This window comes from Battus philenor, unplaced genomic scaffold (assembly GCF_028537555.1).
Source record: "Battus philenor isolate CCGP_79_NKW_IND1 unplaced genomic scaffold, ilBatPhil1.0.hap1 SCAF_1, whole genome shotgun sequence".
Lineage (NCBI taxonomy): Eukaryota > Metazoa > Arthropoda > Insecta > Lepidoptera > Papilionidae > Battus > Battus philenor.
Window position 1 is genome coordinate 4,967,203 of NW_027181661.1, and position 23,852 is coordinate 4,991,054.

General features: G+C 32.6%; 1 protein-coding gene across 1 annotated transcript; it reads right to left on the reverse strand.

Annotated features, from left to right (window-relative positions):
* Positions 1-2,143: 2,143 nt before the first annotated feature.
* Positions 2,144-23,596, reverse strand: LOC137933152 (protein zer-1 homolog). Its single transcript, XM_068776964.1, has 9 exons — positions 23,546-23,596; positions 21,951-23,063; positions 21,088-21,290; positions 20,705-20,876; positions 19,948-20,109; positions 9,913-10,074; positions 7,725-7,874; positions 6,958-7,210; positions 2,144-6,351 (listed from the first exon to the last, which is right to left on the reverse strand). The coding sequence occupies exons 2-9, from the start codon at positions 22,962-22,964 to the stop codon at positions 6,170-6,172; spliced, it is 2,298 nt and encodes a 765-aa protein (XP_068633065.1). The 5' UTR covers positions 22,965-23,063; positions 23,546-23,596; the 3' UTR covers positions 2,144-6,169.
* Positions 23,597-23,852: the final 256 nt, after the last annotated feature.

Sequence of the window (23,852 nt, forward strand, 5' to 3'; positions counted from 1 at the left end):
AAAGTATGAATACTTTGAAATCCCAATTGTAAAAGTTTTTGTTTCATTTGAAACTAGTTCACTCAACTGTGAAGGAATTCAGTTATTCACATTGTAGCACTTATATCTGTGATGAGTGTATTATATACTGTGATTAGCAATCTATTCGTGCATTTAGCCATAAAAACGCTTTGCTTATCACCTTGTGTTAATAGCATAGATGTCTTTAGCGCTGTAATTTGAAACGGTTTCGGCGGAAACGTATTCTGTTCGAGTATCGCAGGGTTCGGCAATACCCGATCATTCTAGATAAAACTATTTTTTTTTTCATTCCTCTAAAGAGACCACAGCAACGCTCCTAACGTTGCACTTTATTTTAGTTTACCTTTATTTTTAAGAGAAACCAAAAGTTTTTGGGAATATCCCTGTTATATTAACCTAATATAAAAGGAGTGTCCCCATATTCAATATTAGGACATAAAGTCATTATCATCAATATAACAGCCATAGAAAATCCACAGCTGAACACCTGCCCAAGCTTGCCCAGTTATCTGTCCAAAGAATTCAGTGGTTTCCCAATCCGGTAAAAATGTATGCAAAGGCTCCACATAAGGTTTTCAAGCTTATTTATTAAGAATTTAAGTTTTGATGTCAGAAGCTAATTATGCGAAAAGCTTTAGAAAAAAATTAACTCAGAATACGTAAGTAAATCTTTAATCTGAATGAATTTGAAATATTTTTCATTATTATTTGGAACATCAACAATATTAATGTAATATAAGAATATTTTACATGAAAACAAATGTTTAAGAAGAGTTTCCTTCATTTCTAAAACATGACTTGAATCTAATATTGTGTAGCTGAAAAATTGTCTGTTCTTTAGTTATTTTTTATACAAAAAATTTCATTAACATCTCATCAGCCGTCATCTACGGACGTCTACGGCTGTAGCCCACTCCCCATAGATTTCCGATAGGATTATTTTTTTCAAAGGTCCCTGCTATTGGGGGTCTCTCACTCTCTTCTATGGTATTTATGGACCAGAGCATTACAATCATATTTATAATATACTTAATTTCATATTTTATCACAATTCAACAATTTTTGCTTATTTACATAACTTATATGTATACAAATAAGCAAAAATTGTAAATAACTGTCCATAGAACTTTTCGACGTCCTCTGCTCGCTCTGCTTTTTAGCTTCGTTTAACCAATATAGCCCAGCGAATTGCCGGTAAGGCTACAATGGGCACCGAATAGACTACCGCCGGTATCTTTAGGTTTCTGAGTGAAAATCACATAATGTTATGCGCAAAACTGCAGATGGTTCCGTCGCCTTCACGGAAGACTTGAAAATCAGTATCGCAACGCCGCTAGGTAACCACAGCCACAGTGTTTTAAGCTAAATGCTTAGATATCATAAACTGCTGCTAGGAGAATAAAAGGTTCCTCCGTTTGAATTCTCTCTGACAGTAAAGCGGTGTTACTAGCCCTTAAAAGTCACATTAAGGAATCTGGGTTCATATATGAGTGTCACAAACGTCTAATGGAGGTAAGTAGTACTTGTAACACAATGGTTAAAATATAGCGGATCCATAGGCAACGATATTGCAGACCTACTGGCCCGGAGAAGCTGCAGCGCAGTAGGTTACGGCCCGGAGCCCCTCATCCCACTATCAACCAGGGATCTTAACCGGTCATGGTCTTTTTAACAAATATTTGTTTGCATTAGGCGTTACAAATAGTGCTCTGTGGAGAGCGTGTGGAAGGGGGACGAGATTGCTGCCCACGTAATACTTGGCGCCTCCCCGAGATCCCCGGCAAGATCAAGGGTCTGCTGGGATTTCTCGAGGAGTTGGGTTGGCTTGGGTAAGGCCAGCTTACGAGTCGAACGACCAACATTTTTAAGGTCGTGAGAACACGTTGGATTCAAGCCGCTTCCGTCCAGTATATTGGAAATCTATATAGAAGGCCTTCGGCAGAAATTATGATAAGCCGTTTACATTTTGATTAATCGCTATTCAATTAATATTTAGGTGAAATACAGAGGACAGGTTTTCCTCATTTGCATAGTCACATTGAATATCACTACTAGGATGACATATCTTATAAATTACGAACATTAACACATCTTTATTATAATAAGGGTAAAGAAACACCAATAATGAATCGAATCTTTATTGACAACGTGTTTAACTCTAAACCACATAAGAAAAGAGGTAAGTTTTTTCTAAGATCACAATATAATCAACATCTCTTTTGTAAATAAGTTGAACTTCATGTAACAAAAACACCTAAATTTAAAAACAAAGCGTTCGTATGTGGCTCACACACATTCAACTGATATGTTATCAGTTAAAAAAAATAAACAAGTGAAAATATAATAAAGTGGTTCAGGGGTATTCAGCGACGGCATTCTGGTATAACTATAAATATATAATGGACAACTATTTTATTATAGAACGATAAAGATTTGTGATGAAATACAGTGATTTTTTAGATTTACACTTAATAAGTATTCTAACCTATAACTAGAATTAAATTCAACTATTTGATTTATAGAATTCACAGAACCCTGTGTTGTGCTCCATGAACTTCTATATCTACACATTGAATCCAAATACATAGATAAATAAACGCGTGGTACAATCGCGTACAATATACTTAGTTTTAAACAGCATGCATATTAGCTAGGAAATAAATTCAGTACTCTAAGACAAGTTCAGTATAATATTAACACCCAAATGTTTTTTTTGTGATGCTTATGTACAGTGATATCAAAAGTTCCATCCACTTCTAATGTTCCTACTCACTTAGGCCGAGGTACCACTGCCTTAAAATACTTTAAATACAAAAATATCTAACATATCCTTCTCGGCCTACACACAAAATCTTTAACATCAAGCTCGTCTAAATTACTAAATTTCAAATTTTTTTTCCAAATTAAACTTAAGAAAATTGATTTACTTTCAAAAATCGCAATACTAATGAGTAATAAGTGTAAGTGTGATTTAGTCAGTATACTTGTGATGTGTATTGTGATTTCATGTGAAACAAAAATATTAACAAATAAAAAAGAACAAAAATAATCTGGCCAGATATCAACAAAAAATAAAAATAAAAATATGATGTAAATGTAATCGTGGTATTGTGTGATTGAGAAACACTATCGAAACTAAGGGTATCCTTTTCAAAATTGACAATTGCACCAAAGTTATCTCTTAGTAATAAAACGTAATGCTTATGTAAACACTACACAAATAGCTCTTTAAAAAAACATTGTTTTTTCAATAATAATTAATAGTTAAATAAATTAACTTCGAAAATCGATGATGACTTAAACAAACTTAACATCTTTGAGCAATTGTACAAACGCGTAAGCTGTCCCAAAGGTCAACCAGAAACGTTAAAACACTTAAATGTGATGTAACCTGAACACCGCCGCTTAGTTAAATTCAAACTATAGTAAATTATAAAAGCTGTAAATAAAAACAAATACTATACAACATACTATGCTTATATTAATCCGTAAAAGAAATTGCTGGGGTTATAAAAGCTACAATGTTGCTTTTATTATGTATTTTTAAACCACTCGTTAAAGTTATATTAATTAAATTAACACAATTATAAAGTTAATTAATTAATATAACAGTGGCGCCGTGTCCTTGCGCCAGTCGACGCCTACGCAGCACGAACCGCTTAAACGAGGCATAAAATGGCCCCGCCGCGTGCGACGGAGCTAGCCAGCGGACCGCCAGGAGGCGCGCGACCGCGGCACACGAAACAGTTCGAATATGTTATTATTTTATAAACTCGAATATGTACCAAGTACATACTTTAATTATAGCAAGTGTTCCTGTTATATTAATTAATCAATACATTCGGTTATTTTCTAATAAACTGTGATACAACATGGTTACTTTGTTTAAAATCTGGCCATTAATACTATTACAATCTGAACATTAATCTATTGTGACTTATGGATAGTTTTAATGACTACAGCGTACTCTACACACCACAAAATTTGATATTCTTGAAACATTAAATATCAGTAAAGAATTTTCCCAAAAAGAGTATGCATGACTATAAGTAACTGGCGCTCAACATTAAAAATTCTGTATGAAGATCATTTTAAATAAGCTTCATACATTTTAAATTTCTTATGTTATTGCATGCATAACTAATATGCACAATAATAAGTTCTATGTACAAACATAACAATATTTATGGCCAGATCAAGTACATTGCAGAGTGGATATTATTCATTTTAAGTCGACTAGTTATGTGATGGTAGTGTAACTTTAAAGTAAAGAACTAGGTGGTAATTATAGCGCTCCTATAATTTCTTATTTCCAAAATTAATTAGTGTATACAGGTTGTACAGGCCGAAATTGGCTGATAGGGCCAGTAATAGCTCAAAAATTACAAAAACAACTGTACTAATCTTTGTGTATAACAAAAACACAGATTATTAAGACAAAATGTAGGTTTTATCTATCAATTTCATTTACGACTATATAATAAAGCTACGTTAAGAATTTTTTTAACCCTTAAATGGATGATTATTGTTTCACGTTTGAAAAAAATATATTTGTTAATAGACATGTATTATAGCGTAGGAAAAATGATTAAAAAAATCTAGACATGAATTTACTATACCTTTTTTGCAATAATGTGAATGTTGTTTATAAACTACATTGCGCATTTATTGAGATTTTGCAAGTATGGGTAAAATAAGAGTGGATATTGTTTTTGAGAAGTATTTATTTATGCTTCATTATGATATTTATAAAAACAATTGCTTTTTTTCGTATCATATAAAGATACACGACATTTTTGTCACATTTTGAATATAAAGCCTGAACATTTTGGGAATTTGCACCTCTGTTGCTTATCCAGCCAATTCCCAATGACATGTCTGATCCAATCTGACGTCTTTCAAAGGAATTGCTTGAGCTGGTCCTCGGAACTTCTTCATTACAAGTTCTCTTTGTATAGTGCTCCCACTAGGTCGACCACGTTTAGCGCCATTTGTAGTAGTAGATTTGTTTCTTTTTTAGAACTTTTTTTTTAGATCTGATGTAAATTAAAAATACAAAATTCTAAATACTTTGTAATTTTGCTTTTTAGTAATCGCGGCATGGTAAAAACCATAAGAAAAATCCTTCACCAAACATGCATTTATTTAGCAGGCAATGCGCATTGTAGTTTTCCTACAACGTACCAGATTTCGCCCTATTCGACTGTAGCATCAAGTGATTTTCAATGTTTTACAACGTGAACATGTAATTGAAGATATAATCAAGCAAATAAAAATATATTATATACTTACATGATATTTTATCAGTCCAAACACAGCTACAAAACTTAGTTTCGCGCCACTAGAAAAGTTTTCTTCAAAGTGACATTTGAAATTAACTTATTTTCAATGCTTATATACATTGGATAGTGCTAACATTAAAAAATGTACAAAATTAGTTCACAAATAAGAATTAGTTGTCAAATTTAACAAAAAATTAAAAGAAGTTCAATTTTATCTGTGGTTTTTAGTATGTTGTTTAAAAACAACAATGTGCATTTAAGGGTTAATTAATAAGAGTAATATGAAAATCAGCGCATACGATTACAAACGGTAAAAGATTTAAAAACGGTATTCAATGTGTAGTGTATGTTCTCAAGTAAATAGGACAAAAATCACCGAAGTAAGTGTGACGTTTAGAATAAGCTCGATACAATAGTTGAAGTAGACACCAGAGTGTAAGAATATATATTCTGGTAAACGCCAAGGGGACAAATAAATTATATCTTGTACTTACATCAAAAGCACTAATTTGTCTATGATATTCACTCACTCACCGAGTCCGAGGAGATATGTCACGGGACACAACTATAGGCGATTTGTTCATCCGACGACATATAAGACCACAGGGTTTCAATCGACAATACTACTGCACTGTATTGCCGATTGAAACAGCTTCGTCAATAGTGACATGCGCTTACAGTAGCGGCATCTCTTGACGTTTCAGATAATCTCGCTTGATTCAACTCTTTTAGTGAGTAAGAGCGTACGAACAGATGAAGGAGAAGGCCGCCAAGATGCATACTACCCAGAGTGCTGCGAATCCGAACAGTAAGACCCTATGCTATTCACGCACTTCAGGGTCTATCTCCTCAAAGAATTCCATTAGTTAATTGTCAAAGTAAACGACCTCTGGAGGGAGGCCGGTGCACCGCGAAGAAAACTCTGCACAGTTATTGATGACAGTGCATGCAAGCTTTTTGATATCTTCGTACGGCGACGAGTGTTTCAAGAGATTTTTCAGGAGTGTGAGACCGCCCTCGGTTTCCACCAAGCCGCAGTACTTGTCCGCTGAAAAATTTAAATAATGCTATCATTGAAATTGTTAACTTATTATAAAAAAAAACTGTTAGTTAAAGCGATAAACCAGGAGCTTATGACTATCAAGAAAAGTATTCACTTTTACTGTATTATGGATGTAATTGACTTCATGTTTGACAGGTGCAGACAAGTGTTTCAATTTACTTTGGTTTGTTTTGGAAAAGAAAAGTGTTTGTTTTCACTATTTTTCTCGATATTTTTCCATTTCGACTCTCCATAAAAATTTTTCTCTTTATCATCATGTCACTAGATAGACAGATCACTGCAAGGCATATTCTTCTCTCTAACATCTCTACTAAAAGCGTTCTTGAACTGCACACATGAAGCGACTTCCCACGACCTCGACTACGTGGTCTGTCCACCTAGTATTATTAGTAGTATATAGTATATCGACTGACTAGTGGTCGCTACTCTAGAATCGTCCGGTCCTAAAGATTATCGTTTTCACCTTTAATTTTAACTAAACATTTCTCTGGCTTATAATAAAATATAAAAATATCCAAGTTCTTTATTTGGCTAGTGACTATTTTAAGGGTTAACGACAAAATAATTAACTGTATGATGACAGATACTCACGGTAGACAGTGGTGAGATTAGCGAGTGCCCAGACAGCCCAGTGTTGGCATTGCGGTGTATGATGGGCATGAAGCAGGTTCAAAATTGGCTCGAACGAGCGGTAATTTATGTTTCTCTCGGCGTGGAGATCCCAGCGCTGGATTGCGGCCGCCACGCGATCGAGAACCGCTGTTCTGTCTGGCTCCTCTACTGTCCAGGCCTCAACACCGTCGGACGCCATGTGGGCTAGCACACCCGCTGCGTTGTAACTAACCTATTACACAAAAGAAAATTAAACATGTACATATATTTTCAATTGATAATTGATACGTCGTTGAATAAATCCAAGTAGCTAGCGAACAGAAAAAGAACAAAGAAATCTATTTTGCCTGTATGAAAAATAAAGAAGAAATCGCTGAACTTTTACATTCCGTTTGAGTTTCCCTTTGAAAATAAAACTAATAAGATGAAATAAAGAATTTCATACATTAGTCGACATATCTGTCGACATAGACCTCCTCGACATCTACCGCATGACATAGGCCTCCACCATAGATTTCTAAAAGCATTAGCCCAACTTATAGGTGCACGTCTTACGCTGGTCTTGCTGGTCCTTGGCCTTCATTCAAGAAACCATGGCACCATGAGCCATCCGTTCTGCGCTTCAACTTGCCAATCTTTTGGACTATATTGATTACTTTGATTCGTCTACGGATCTCCTCAACCCTGATTCGATCTAAAGTAACTAAATAACCTGATTATGCTTCAATTTAGAATATTTAACGTACCTCAATACCGTCGCTTGGAGAGTTTAGAAGTTCATAGAAGACATTCAAAAACAGCGTATTCATCAACTGCGGCCTCAAGTCGGCGACTTCCGCCACGTTGCCGAGCAGACCCATCATATTGCGCAAGAGTTCTTCTTTATCAGGGAAACTCTGTGGTTCATTTTAAGAGTTTTATATCCATTTTTTTTTATTTAAATCAAATAAAAACCTATCAATTTTCGGTTAACTAATAACATAAAAACTATTACGAACTTTTGGCTCGTCGTATATGTATGTAGGATTGTCATTGTTTGTGTTATTCCTAGTCTCTAAGTGATACACGTAGATAACTTTAAATGTAATTTGCAGACTTTTGGACAAGGACTTTTGACATTTAAACTGAATATAAACTATAGTAAATATTACTAACCGTATGCATTTATGCGGTAAGGAATTAATTATATTAAAAAATAGCTCAATGTGAAACGTGTTTACATTACACATTTATATTAAATTATTAATTTATTTTTAAATGCCTTAAACCACTTGCATTATATACATACAGACAATTTTCTTTGTCACTACTACCAGAGCATATATATACGCGGATGCATTCCATAAACTTAAAAATACAAGATCAAACAGACAGCACTGTGACCGAAATGTTACATTACTTAGATGTAATGATGATTTGTTATTTTTCTTCTCTTTGTTAGTTACTGAATTTATTTTGTAACTCAAAAGAAAATTAAAACTATTTACCAGTGTTAAAACTGTTAATTTTCAAATATAACCATACTGCACCCAAATTTAAAATATTACCAAACCATAAGGTTACCAAAAAGTAAGCTGAAATATGATTTCTACTTTTACACAATTATAGAATCATATAAGAGTATATAACTCTCTTTAAAATATTTTCATATGATGCAAATGGTAATATCTTAAAAATTATATACTTATCATAGAGAATTCTCCGTCGAAATAGAGAAATTATCGCTTAAATTCAAAGGTTATGTTGAAAAGCGACAATGTTGTGCTAAAAAGGCTACAGATTACTATCTCGATTTACATAAGAAACGTCATATACAAGAAAAAAGAAAAAACATGAGACAGCTTATAAAAAAAACGCTGAAATTTACAAGCAATGTAAGGTTTTGTTTCTCAATACTTATGTAAAATCTCCGATTACATAACACTACGCATAGCGAAGTTTCATTTTAATTAATACATATTCACGAAAAACCTTTTCTTTATATTTATAGCCTTCGAAAACTAATTTAAAAAAGAAAAATATTTGCTATATGTTCTAATGGACTTTGATACTAATATGTAACTATGTTCAGGTTTGTAGAACGCCGTACCTAAGGAGATAACTAAGATTTTAAACTACAAACATTATATATTAAAAAACCTTAAGTGGCGTTATTATAAAGTAAATTATGGTGGAAAAAATATCTCTTACGTGAATCAAAGAAATTGATAGTATGCGTGCACTATATGCATGTATAAGTAAGCGTAATGAACACAGAGACCGTAAGAGTCAATAGTTGATAATTGAATGTCAACGCGGCAAATCTGTCCCGTATATGCAAGCTCATGCGCGCAGATGTACACGCAAAATTTTTTTTCTATGCCAAGATGGCTTTGCGAAGCAAGTTAAGAGTGTAACTGTAAAATCTGTTTAAGACGCTACCAGATTTTTAAATATGGCACAACATCAAACATCTTACCTTAAAGACGTCGATGTCCTTTTGCATGTCGCTCCAGAATAAAGTGCCGATAGTTCTGTGAATCTCTTTTGTTTGGTATAATAGTAACATCTCAACTAACCATATGCTACAACCAAAGGTTAAGGCGCAGGCTATCTACGGGCCAGTTACTCTGTGTTCTTTGATGTATTTTCCATTCATCTCGAGCTCAATACTACCATTTTGCACAATGTAAGTAAAAGTACGCAATGTAAATTAAACACTAGTAATAATTACGTTATCATGACAGCTGCATAAGCGCAGTGATATAATTATAAATACTCTATAATGAGTCCTAACATTAGGTGTGATCGAGTATATGGGCTCTATATGAACTATATAATATTGATGTAATACATATATATTTAAATAGGCAAATATCTATATTATATGTACGTATATAAAGAAACTTACGTTTCTCGATAACTTTATATCAAAGTTTCGGTGTTACTCCTTACCTCGAGGCAAGCTAAGAAGTGCTCCATACCATGGTTTTCGAGAAAACGTTGGCAGTTTTGAGGCGTTTCGTCCGTCACGTTCCACATCGTAGACCAGGCGACTTCCAATACGTCGTCGCAGATGTTACGTCTGAGTCGTCCCGAGATCAGGTTCAACATTGTCTGGAACAGCAAACCTTTAATAAATGCTTGTTCGGCCATCAAGACTGTACAGGGTAATTAGTAATAGGTGTAAATGCATGAAATGAGTGTATTTATAGCCCATTGATGTATGGTATACCTAATACAAAAATCAATGGTTGCAGAAATAAAAAATAAACTTATTAATAATATAATAGGAATACACATTTTATAAATTAGGTTTACTACATACTGAAATTAATCATTGTTTACATTTTATCAGTGCTAACGTTGTACTGCCAGGAGTGATAGGCTTTTCATATACCAATAAAAAAATCAGAGTGATCACTTTATGCAGGGTGATTGAAAATATGTGTAAAAGCTTTATTAATTAGTTGATAAATGAGTTATACGTTCTCTCCATTAAAGTTTACTCGCCTAAAATCATTGAATAATGTATATTCAGTTATAATGGATTATTTTTTTAATCATTTATTTTAATGTAAACAACAAAAAATAATTTTAACTGATTTAAATATTGCGGTCTTTATTAGACGTGGCTTAAGAATGCTTATCGCTTAAGTGGCTTTTCAATCGACTTCGGTGTTGAGTTTCGTGTTCTCAGCATATTAAAACTAGTAGTAACGCATTTAACTATCTCATATTAAATATTAGAAATCACAAAAATACTCAACAAGCTTTTCTTTCGCATTATTACGCTGTAATTTCACAAGTAATTAGATGTCCTCCATCATTATCACGTGGCTCGCAGTATAAAATCAGTGTTATTTAATAGATCATTATAATGATTATTAAATATGAATATCTTAAACAAGCTCTAAAATATATAGGCCAAGTCTTATACCTATGAGAGTTATAGTGATCAAAGTACAACTAAGCCTTATACATTAACTAGCTATTTCCCGCCCGTTTTTATCCGACGTCTACTACGCGAAATTTCAAGTAAACAAATAAAAACAAAACACCAATTATATTGGTGAACAAAAAACTAGACTATAGTCCAATTCGGAAATTCCTTAACGCACGAGCACCGTTCTTTTAGAGAGGAAAATAAATTTGCGTGGAAAATAGTAAAATTTACACTTTTCATTTAAAATATAAACCACAGAGCAAAAAACATCTCTACCCAGCTGTTTATACGTTTAAAAATTAATTCCGGTGTATAAATATATATTGTTACGTAAAATTATAATATGAGTAATAGGGAATAAAAGTAATATTACTGAGGCAATATCCAAAATAAATAATTATAACAAATTTAATACAGTAATTTATATTTGAAGCAAAATTTCTTCCTGCTTCTCCTCCATAACTATAACACCTTGCGAAGCAAAGTAGTCATAAATAAAATACAGCTAAAAAAAATGACAATCTATCTTCTGTTAAAAGTTCTAATATTGAATAAATTAATTTCATCTTTTATCTAGTCAATTACAGCTGTTTCATACTTTTTATCAATCTATCAGTCTTTCTAGATGAAACCTACAGTGTATATTTCCCTTGTGAAATACGGAGCAAACATATTTCTGCCCGTATTTATAAAAATGTTTACACAATAAAACTTTCGAAAACAAGTCGCAGCTACATGTCTGAAGAAAATTTTTCCATGATTAAATGTTGACGTAAAAGAAAATATTTTGCTTTGCGAAACCTGGGGGATGTTGTTCAAGTTAATAAAATTGAACTAGTGTAAACAAATAATATAAAAATTTCTTGTGTAAAAAGTTCTTTGTTTAAAGAGTTCTTTTCTGTTATTACTTGACAAATTTAAAAGAAATATTAAATACGCCCAAACACATGTTTAATAATATAAATACATTTGCACATTTGACAGTGCAGGCCGTGGTTAGTCCCAGAAAATATCTAAAAAAAAAGTCTAATTCTTTTTCCACGTAGTCACGTAAAGTTGGTTGATAAAGCTAGGTGTACTAATTTTGCGTAAATATTTAAATAATGCATGTTGCACGTACAGGCCATTGGAGTATGAACTTTTCTCTAGCTTTTATGCAAGGGTTGCTTATGGGTAAAATGAAAGTAAAAAAAATTACACTTTTGTAGTCATAATAATAGAGACGATATCACTGGTTGCATATACTGGTTATACCGTAAACAAAAGTAAATGAGCTTTTAGAAATACGTAATCTGACATATCACCCTATTTATTATTATTTAATTAACACTATTTGCATTAATTATATGAGACTTCTACTGCCCAAAAACAAATTTCTAAAGGATGGAAAAGCACCGTCTTCTGTGGACCATATTACCACACTGCGATCGCCAACTCGCCTACCGAGCGCGACGATTATGCCATATTCCCTATAGATATCGGCAGCCATATATATATATATATATATATATATATATATATATATATATATATATATATATATATATATATAGGCTTCTATGGGCTGACTCAATTACGACGAAGAATCTTTCAATAAATTAGACATTTAAGAAAGGATTACTCTCTATGGTTAATCTCCAGTGCTTTGGAAACAAAACAATATACACGAGTAATAAAAAATTGGAACAGTAAAGCTTGAAATTTTATTTGTGTTAAGCAGATCGCGGATGTCTTTCTTCTTTGCCTTGTCTCTAGATAAAAAGTCGTTGAGACAACTATTGAGAGTTGCCCGTTGTTGGGCTACTCTATCATTATATCTCAAAATCAAAAACTCCAATGCTCTGACGTGCAACAAATCAAATCAAATTCAAAGGCAAATCACATTCTATAAGATGGATGAATTTAGAAATTTTTTTCTCTTATATCGCCACGCTTGGCAGGTAGGTTGACGACCGCAGTGTGGCATTATGGTAGATAGAGCACGCTACTGCCTATCCTCTGTAAATTTCGTTTGTCAGTAGAGGCAATAGTTTATGCACAAAGTACGTATTCCATAAGATTGAATCTCGAGAATTGAAACCGCAATCTTAGGACTGCAACTCTCAGTCCTCTACCGCTGAATGCACCAAGTGTACCGCACAGGTAACCTATCTAAATGATAAGTGTTAATAGTGTGATATAATATTATGCCCTTAGTACCGTAACATTATAAAATTTAAAAGAGAGGCAAAAGATATACATAAAAATAACATCACCGCTAAAATACATAACACTCAATCGATCGTGCGACCTAAATCTAAACATATAGATTTTCAATTGGTAGTCGATACGTTGTTAACGAAGCTGAATAAATCCGAGTAGCCAGCTTGTTAGCGAACGGAAAAAGAACAAAGAAACCTCCTTGACCTATATAAATATATAAAATACTTCGCTGTACTTTTATACTCCTGAAAAGGAATCTTTCATTTAGATAATAAAGCTAATAATATACACTTAAATATTAAAGGGAATCATTATCATCAATTTAGCCGTAGTCGTACGTCCACCACTGGACATAGGCCTCCCCCAAACATTTCCAATAAAGGAGCCTTTCGACGTCCTTAACAAGGTCGATTATCTACTAAATTCGCAGAGGTCTTGCGCTGCGGTTGCCTATCCGTGGTCTCCATTCCAGAACCTTATGGCCACGGCGCCTATCTTCACGTATTGCGCGCTATGTGGTCTTGCCACTGATCAACTTGCTAATTAACAAGACTATGCCGCTTGATTTCGTTCGTCTACTAATCTTCTCATTCCAGATCTTTGATTAAGATTAGAAAGATATGTTTTCTCTTAATGGCTCGTTATAAATAGTTAATAGTTGGATTTAATAAGCTTCTTAAGTTTGTGCTTGTTTTCATAAAATTTTAAAATCACATCTTAATTGAGAACACCTTATCTTTACATTACAGTAGTTAATTCGCACCAGAGAAATTATTACTCAAGTTAAATTATTATAACACTAACTCAAATTAGATTCGTGTGACAGATAATAAAAAGAACACGCGCAGCTTTTAGAAAAATGAGGCAATAGTGAATTAAGCATGTTCGTTAAACTTTAATGCGAAACGTAGTTACATGTAATAAGTTCGATTTTGCATGCCAATCTCTCATCTTCATGTATAAAAGTTTAATTTGTTACTAGAGCGTAAGCCGCCTTATGAAAGACTAATATTACAACTATACGAAAAAACTGATGCCTTGATTTATACAAAATATTCATTTTTTGAAGTAATGTAAAATAAGTAATTTTTATTCTATGTATTTATTGTGATTAAAAATTTAATAATAAAAAAAAAACGTCAATCATCATCATGCCAGCCGATAAGACGCCAACAGCAAAGTATAGGTCTCTCCCAAAGATCACCACTATGATCGGTCTACCGTTGCGCGCATCCAGACTAACACACCGCGTCTATCTGCTCGTGGTCGTCGGGCCGTGAAACTTTCGGCACCAACAATCAACAGTTGCACGAGCGATGCGGCGCGACCACTGCCACTTTAGACCAGAATTACTTCGAGCTACATGGGTGACTTTGGTTCTTCTGCGGCTCTCGTCATTCCTGATTCTATCTCTCAGCGAAGTTTCGAGCATAACCTCTCTCTATTGAACTCTGAGCCACCATTAGCCTTATAAGGTGCAACAATCAATTACACCAATGATCTACACCAGCTAATTTAAATAGTTGAAATTAATACATATGGAATTGAAACTACTTTCTAAACTTTCGCAAATAAAAAAAAATATATATATATAACAAAAATACACGACCCAATTCAATACACGAAGAAAACACGCCACGTCCTCAACATATCAAATATGCACCTATTGATCGATTTCGGCCTCAAAAGTATTTTTTTTTCAATAAACGCAATATACATCGGTCACTTTTATATCGTTACTAGAGAAGAATAAGGCTTTGACATACTTTTATACCGATAAATATCATGTAGTCACATTAATTTGATAGATTAGAGATCATTTAACGAAATGTTCGACATTTTGTTATATGGGAAAATGCATTTAATACATTATTCCCACTAAATATTACACAAATACTCATCTCTAGCTCTGAAAACTAACAAAGCTATAAGCCGCTTTCAGTGCATTCGCTTCGTACGTTCGTTGTTAGGTAAAGTAAGGACTTTTAAACTATAATCTTTAAACATATTTAACGAGACCGCAAAAACACAGAGTTGTCATAGAAGTTTATCACGCATTCGCTAAGTAAATCTTGCATGTGCTTTAATATATTTTACAACACAGGCGAAGTTTAAATAATTTATTATCTTTGATGTGTACAATGAAATCTAAGAAAATACACAGAGTATTTCGCGTAGCTTTACTTACAAAGTAAAATCAAAACAGAAAAAATCTTTATTAATGATAGAAAATTATCTTAATTCGACTTATAATAGTGCGATAACAAACAAGACAATACATTCTTAAGTGAGAACTTTTTAACATGTACAGGTGTTGGCCTCATTTCTAGACGACTTCTTCTAAGCTAGTACTCTTTATTTCCACTCTTGCGATAGTCTATTTATTGATTTAGTGCCAAAACCTTTTGTTATATAACGCTTTATAAACGCCTTAAAATTTGCGTATGATTTTTAAAATTTTAAATCGATTGTGTCCGGCATCGCATTCTTTCGTTTTCTTTCCCGTATCCCAAATAAAATCTTGTCAAACCTATATAACTATCTCTATAACTCTACGAGTATTCCTAAAGGCGTATATCCATTGTCATTCTTAACTTTGAAATACACTTAGTACTGTCTTTAGAGATTTCAACCATACAATTACTATAGATGTTTTTTTACACACACAATTTCAGTATAAATTCATGGTTTTTAACATATTCTAATAACAGTGACATGTAAAATTCGCAAAATTATATAAACTTTTATATATTTTGCAATTACTAATGTATTGCTTTACGTAGCTCCAACACCGCAGGATATGATGGAACAAGGATCATCAAAAATATCCCTAAAAGTATATAGTATTACACGAATATTCAATAATATCAGGAAGTTTTACATACTTAATAGTTACTTCGCAATGGCGTTTAAAATTAAAAGAAAAAACTTTAAATTGACCACATGCAACGATGAACAAGTGTCTCATCAATATCATCATGGCAAAGCATAGGCATCTCCTAAACACCGCCAAGAAGACAGTGACTTTCGGCGACCTTGACTATGATGTCTTTAAGAGAAAAAATTACAATACTATTAAATTTACTATTTAAGACACTGGGTTCAAATAATTTATCTGTATAACAGTATGTTAGCATTACATCGGATCTTATATATTAGGAAAACATAGCTATAAAGGTGCCAAAGTGACTGCCCCTGTTTTGACTTAATATTTGTGTCGAACATTTCACATAATATAAATCAAAGATAAATTGTCTTTTAATTAATATAATGTCAGCCTTATGTATGCTAGTGGTCCAAAACACTGTCGGTTGCAAACTTACTAATAATTTGGAGCTACTTGTGATACTAATGATTGTGTTCTCTTTCTGTTCCCGTTTTAAAGATAGCCTATTTAGAGGCTGTAAAGCTGACCATGCACACTATTCTGCTATAATTTTTTTGTTACCACCTCGAAATATTTGTTATAAAAGATTTAATGACTAAGAGAAAATATTCTTAGCCCTATGTTGAAACATAGACGGTTGATGACGATCGATGATGATGTACAGAAAAACTTAATCTTAGTTTAAAAGCCCGTACTTAAAACTTGACAAATGTTTATAATTAGCTTAAATTAGATTTGAATATCGATCGAGACAAGCCGCGACACTTCGCAATAGCAAAATTAATTTCAATTCGGAGTAAGCCCGTGAGCAATAAATTATAACTGCGCAAGAGTTTACTTAAAAAAAGTTTCGCAAGCACATGGTCTGTTAACAAAAAATAATTTCATGGATTTAATATTGTAACACATTGAATTCTTATAAAAAAGTTTCATTTCATTATTTTCTAAGACGCCCACTAAGGGCATAGGCCTTCCAAAAGATATCTATGGGGGTATATATCATAGTCTATCATTGTGATATTATGGTACGGAAAGAACTGTTTGCAAGCACTGGCATTCCTATATGATTAATGCAGAAAGTTTAAATTATATAAATTGTATCCCGGGAACCGAACCCGCGACCTGCATTCGCAAATCTCACTCTACTATTGGGCTGTATAAATAAAAAGGCGCTAGGGCTACCTATATACAAATAATCATATTAATTATCTTTAGTTCTTTTAAAAGCAGTATAGGGCAAAGGGACATTAGAGTGATGTTTGCAAGGATTAAGACATTTCGTATGCAAGTCAAAAGAAGTATAAAGATATTCGCCGATAGCATCAAGGTTTCTCATGTTGTTACATATTCGCTACAAGCCGAATTATATGAGTTCACCTTTTACATTAAAATATTGTCATATTAAAAACACCACTGATCTACATGCGCGGCGGAACAAACAAGTTTTGTTTCATATTATAATGCTTCTTACATTAAGAGAGATGCTTTTAAAAACAAATATGTCATAAATGATAAACATAACTTTGATGACAAAAGAAATTGCAGTTTCCATTCTGTACACAATTATTACACAATACCGCATATGCGCTTAGCATTTTAAAATATTAGATGGTACATCTCTTATTAATCAATTAATTTTCGACTAACAGTTATAAATATTATATAACTGTTTCTTACCGGCTTCAGTATCGCGCAGCCTTTTATTCAAAAATTAATTCTTGGTAATTTAAAACATACCCAAACAATATTCTGGTAGTTTTAAACAAAAGAAATGTTATTTTTATAAACCCTCCCTGAATCACCTTTGTGTGTTTTAGAATTTCGTAAGGTCCGTTCTTAGCTGAATCTTACTAGTGCAAAGGAATATTCGTACAAAATTTCAGCTCTCTAAGCCTTTTGATTCCAGAGACATCGTGTTGAGTCAGTACATATACATCGATATCTGTCACTAAACTATTTTTTTGGCGGCAGATAAACACAAATAATAACATGAGTACATACATATGAGTTCTAAAGAGAAAACAATATTTCAACGAATTCGGATATGCTTATCCAGCAGTGACTTGTCGCAGGTGAACATAGATTTCAAAAGCGAGATATTTACATTATTTTATATCATATTAAAAAGGGAACGTTATGTAATTCATAAAACTTGGACGTTACATTTTACGCTGCTTTAGTCTGTCCATAAGTCTTGTACTTGAGCTTCAATTTATGTAAAAGAGAAAGTAAGTTATTTTCCATGTACACACGTAAAATTTACGATAGTTGCTACCCCACAACGACACCATAAATCTAGTAACATTTTATTGCAGTGCACCGTACACTCGAGCGCCGCGTACATAAACAGGGAGCTTTAAATAGTTTTTATATGTCGTTGCCAATCCCAACTGCCAAAAACGATTTAATTTCTGTACGTTATGAAATCGGAAAACAAATTTCCTTTCGTACACCACATTCAATAACTGAATTATTTATTTAATAAAGCACACAATTGGTTACAGTAGTGTATTCAATAATGTCTAAAAGTATTGCGTAACCGGTTTCCCCCTTATCTCTGCATACGGATTCTCAAATAGCGTAATAGGTTCTTTGTATATCGAACTTCTTTCTTCCAATACCGTATTATTTTATGTAACATTAAAAAGATTATTCGAATCAAAATCAGTTGTTTGTAAAATGTCCTATACTTTGTATTGAATTGGTCAGTATTAAGTGCGAAATTCGAAAACGGTTCAAACAATTCGACTGATTTTAATAAAAATATTTTTATAAAGCAGTAAAGGGTTTTTAATTTTAAGTCTAATAAAAAAATATAAACTACACATGTCTTCCTCTACAAACCACAGAATAAATTACCTGTCCTTTTCAAAAATTTCACATCAATCAAAACTTTATAGAATCAATTTAAGATATAGTTAAATAAAAATATCGTGTACAATAAATTATTACAATTATTATGTTATTATAATAATTTACTAAAACTTATTTCATAAGTGATCATTGCTTATAACATAAAACACAAAGTGATCAATCTGTGATACGGTTTATCTATTTATTTTTAATATTGGACTGTGATAGACTGAACACAATTCACATTGTACAAAATCTGACAGGATAGTGCTAGTTCAAAATAAATGTTACACTTATTGGACGCTGTATTTTACATATATAAATAATTCAAGAATGTAAAATGCATGTGTCGACCTGATGTATGTCGCCTCTTCCGCCTATTTGAGTATGGAGCTATTAATATTACCCATTGATCTGTATAATTCATAAACATTCATACATTATGCATGGACATTCAAGCTTAATTCCTAATGCAATTTTTTTCCCTAGTTTTGGCATAGACTGTAGATCTGTTTTTTTCATAGAAACTTATGTACTTTGTAATGTATTTATTATCCAGCAAGTAAAATATTCAATTATTATCTATATCTAAATCTCTTTTAAAATCACAGGGTATGCTAATCTAACACTATCTTACTGTAACATGTTACATGTTTTGAGCCCTCATAACTTGGAAAATATTGAGCTAGGCCTTTAAATTATATATATATTTTTTATATATATATTTTATATTTTATGCATGTATATAATGTCAATAAGTTCACTTCATCATCATTTTAGCCTTAGGAAATCCACTGCTGGATACAAGACTTCCCAATAGATTCCCAGAAGGACAGATTGGAAGTGGCATCCTGTATCTTTCTATAAACTTAGCAATGTGCAGTTTGAATCAATAAAATCACCAAGATCAATTGTTTCCCACATGTGAAATGATCTTTTCTTTTATATCATTCCCTATTGGAATATGATGACTTATATAAGTTTAATAGAAAGTGTTAGAAGTAAATTTATATGTAATGTCCATTTACGTAAGTTTCTGTGATGAACACCCCATTGTTTTGATGACTTACAGTAAAAACAATTGTTAGAATTAAATACGTACCAGAATGGCGCCATTGTTGCCCAATAGAAGCTTCTGGCTGCCATCAACCTGACAAGCCAGTGAATTAAGCAAATAAATGGCGATGCGCTGAACAAAGCCCTCTTGGTTGACATCAGCAACACCATTCAACAGTATCTGAACCACGCGCTCATATTCAAACAGCTAGAAAACAAAATAATATTAATACTAGTAATACAAGCATACACTAATTTAAATAACCTAGATTGTGTGGTGTAATTTCCATAATTTACTTTGGAATCCTTGAAGTAAAATATTTAGTTAATATCTTTTCCATTTTTCGCCTTAAACTACATAATCATTGATACATTGAGGCTCTTTTACCTAAATACAAAGTTGTTGTTTTTTGTCGTTTTTTTTTAATAGTATACTAGATGCAATAGTATTCATTAAAAAAGTAACAGTAACACCTTTAAATACTTTAAAGTAAAGTATTACAGTTAAAATTATGATTAGTCATTTTTATTACCTGTATTGTATAAATATATTATTTTTAGCTTCATCAGACATTTTTTAAGTAGTCTAGCATTAACTTATATTGCTATAATGGAAGGACTTGACTTATGTTTAATACAAATTTAATGAAACTACAATAAGTGCTTCTATCGCAAAAGTCATAACTCAACTGCTGGATACCTAAATAAATTCAACAACTTAAATGTACATTCATATTAGTAAATAATGCATAAAAGTAAATGACAACATATACCATGTAAAGCCAAATAATAAGATTACATACCACATCAACTGGTATTTTGAACTGGCATAGGGTGAGACATCCATTTCTCATCATGGTATCATCACCAAAGTGTGCTTCCATGCCATCTAGCAATGCTGTTATTATACGACGCTTAAGTTTAATGCCAATGCGTTCTTTCTCTTTACCTTTTACAATATAAAAAAGTGTGGCGCTAAAACGAAAACATATTTTATAGAGCTTTATTAATATTGATGTGGGTGACATTTTTATATATATAATTTATTGCTCTACATTTCTTAATAGAAGTTACAATAATTACATCACCTTTTCTTTTGAAAAGTCAAATGATTGTCAGAACTATATATGTACATTTTTATATAAAAATTTGCAATGATTGATATTCCAAAATTTAGCGCAACTACCTTCCAGAAATTTGAATATGTTTCTCAGTTATATGTTGATCCATGGCATCCAGGACAACAGAGAGTGCGCGGCCAATGTTAGCATTATTTTCATAGCGAAACAGATAATAAAGGTCGTTAAGCACACGCGTAAGCATAGCAGGTCTCTCCATATAAGCCACTGCAGCTGTCAAAATCTGTTCCTCATTTGCATCACCCGATATCTGTTAACAAACAATTCTTTTTTATATCAAAGGCAACTAGCTAAAGCATTTACTGTTTTCTATAAACAGGATGTTCCATATCAACAGCAAGCCAAAACAGCTAGCATAGTAAAAAGTGGCTATACTCAGAATATTAATAAAAATTATGGTTTTCTCCACAAAGTCGCTAAGAGTTGATGTAGTTATAATTCAGAGTGCATAGTTTGGTAAAACACATTTAAAACATATATTTTTTTAATAATCTTCTGGGATTAGAAGCTACTTTTCCCACTTGATTTTAGGTTTACTAGTTTTGAAATATGTACATTTGTAATGATTATGTATGATGCAACAAGTGTTTTATATATTCAATCAAGTTATCACACACTACAATAATACTTAAAGCTGTATTTCTTGGTATTTATTTAAGAAAAGCTGGTAAATTCTTAGAATTAAATGAAATAATGTCAATATAGTTTCAATTAAGATAATATTTTGCTGTTACAAATTTAAGTGAAAATGTAAGACCATTTTTTTTATTGATGTATATACTATTTATAAGATTTCCTGCATGATGTGCCTCTAAAATAACTTAAAAAAATAAAACAAGTTTATATTTATCAAGAAAATAAAATAATTAAATAAATAAATTTTAAAATTCTAGCTTTCATAATGACTAACCACTTTAGCTGGAATATCATGTCTTCTGCAAGCCCCATAATGTGTTCCATAAAGGCCAAGGAAATCAAGAGGTTTCTTCACACGCAGGACTAGGCCAGGTATGTCACATGGCACATGTGCTGGAACAGCATTATTGGATGGCACCTGTTTTACAGAATATACTGCTTGTGATCCTGAACCGGCAAGATTAGTTCCTGATATATCCAATGATACAAGATTTGGCAAACTTTCCACAATATTGTTCAGTACTTCATTTGGGTTATAGTAAGTTCCGTGCCGTTCATTTGAATGTGATAGATCAAGACGTCTCAACAACTTGAGTTTTACAATACGATCTATAACCTCCTTTGACCACAGAACATTGTAGAGAATAAGTGACCGCAGGTTTACCAATTCTTGAAATGCACTCACTGACACAGAGGGTATGAAATCTGAGAGGTCCAAGTGTGTCAAATTATTCATTGGTCTTATAAGAAGTATCGGAAAGACAATAAGACCTCTGCAGTGCATAGTAAGATGTCTTAATTTAGGTGCATCAATTAATGGTGTCTGACAATATTCACCGTTTTCATGCATAGGGACATAGTTTGGTCTTCTAAATCTTAGTGTAACCAACCTTTCACTGTTGGCACTAATTATTTCTAAGGATCTCTGTGTTAAGTATTCGCAATGAATTAATTCCAGATTGATTGGTTTATGAATCATGAAGCAGTGGAAACCCTCATCCGAGATGCGCGCGTTACGAAGTACCAGGTTATCGAGTCTTGCCCGGCGACGATCGTGAAACATATTCGCAAAATCATCATTGATCCTGCTCTTCTTTTGGTACTCTTGCAGTATCTTCTCCCATAACTCAGCAGGCAATAAGACGTCATTTTTAAGTTTAAGGCAAAAGTTTTGGGGATGTTGCGTAGAAATTATGTTTAGATCGTTGGCAATGTACTGAACGCAAATATCCAAAAGAGAATCGGGTGAGCTGTCGTATAGCATTAATACATCTCGTTCGGACGTCATTTTGTCTGGGCTAATGATTTCTTTTTTTAATACATCGAATAAATATGCTGTTAAGGTGACACCATTCTATTTATTGTAATTCTCGAATTTCATCAAAATCTGCAAAATGCGTCATGTAAATTTAAATACACCACAAACACCATAATATACATGAAACGGAAGCAAAATTTCGCACAATGCAACTATAACGACAGACATTTATAGCATAAATATGGCAACAACAATATAAACCACATTCTTTTTTAACGCCAATGGTTACAAACTTTTGGCCTTGTCTGTAGTAGCTACTATTTTGACTAAATAAATAAATAAAAATTATCAATAAATTAACATAAAAATTAGCACTTGACTTTTAGCATTTAAAAGCTATAAGTACATAATCAAATTTAATTGATTTTACTTCTTATATATTTAATAATCACAATAATCTGACGGTATAGTTTTCATTGCAATAAAAATAAGCGATAAATTTATTATAAAGTTTAATTTAACTTGTTATAAAATTAAAATTATTATAACCATTTAAACTTTATATTTTACTTAAACGAAACATTTTCTTTTCATTCACAATTTAAACTCACTTATATGAGAACTTTATTGAGGTTAGTGTCACGGGAGAACCGCAAGTCCTGCGCGCCCAACGAGAACTGCCGGTTTTCCCCGGCCTCCGTGCCGTTTATATTGCTGACTGCTAAATTTATACTAGTAACACATATATAGTTTCCATACTACTAACCGATGTAAGCTAAAATCGATATTCGAATTCAGGTGGAGCTCGATATAATTTTTTTCGATATTTGCAAAAGGTTAATAAATTATTATGATATTTAGAATCATAATCCAACGATTGAAATAAGTATTTTTTGTATAAAATAGCGGGCCAAAGAA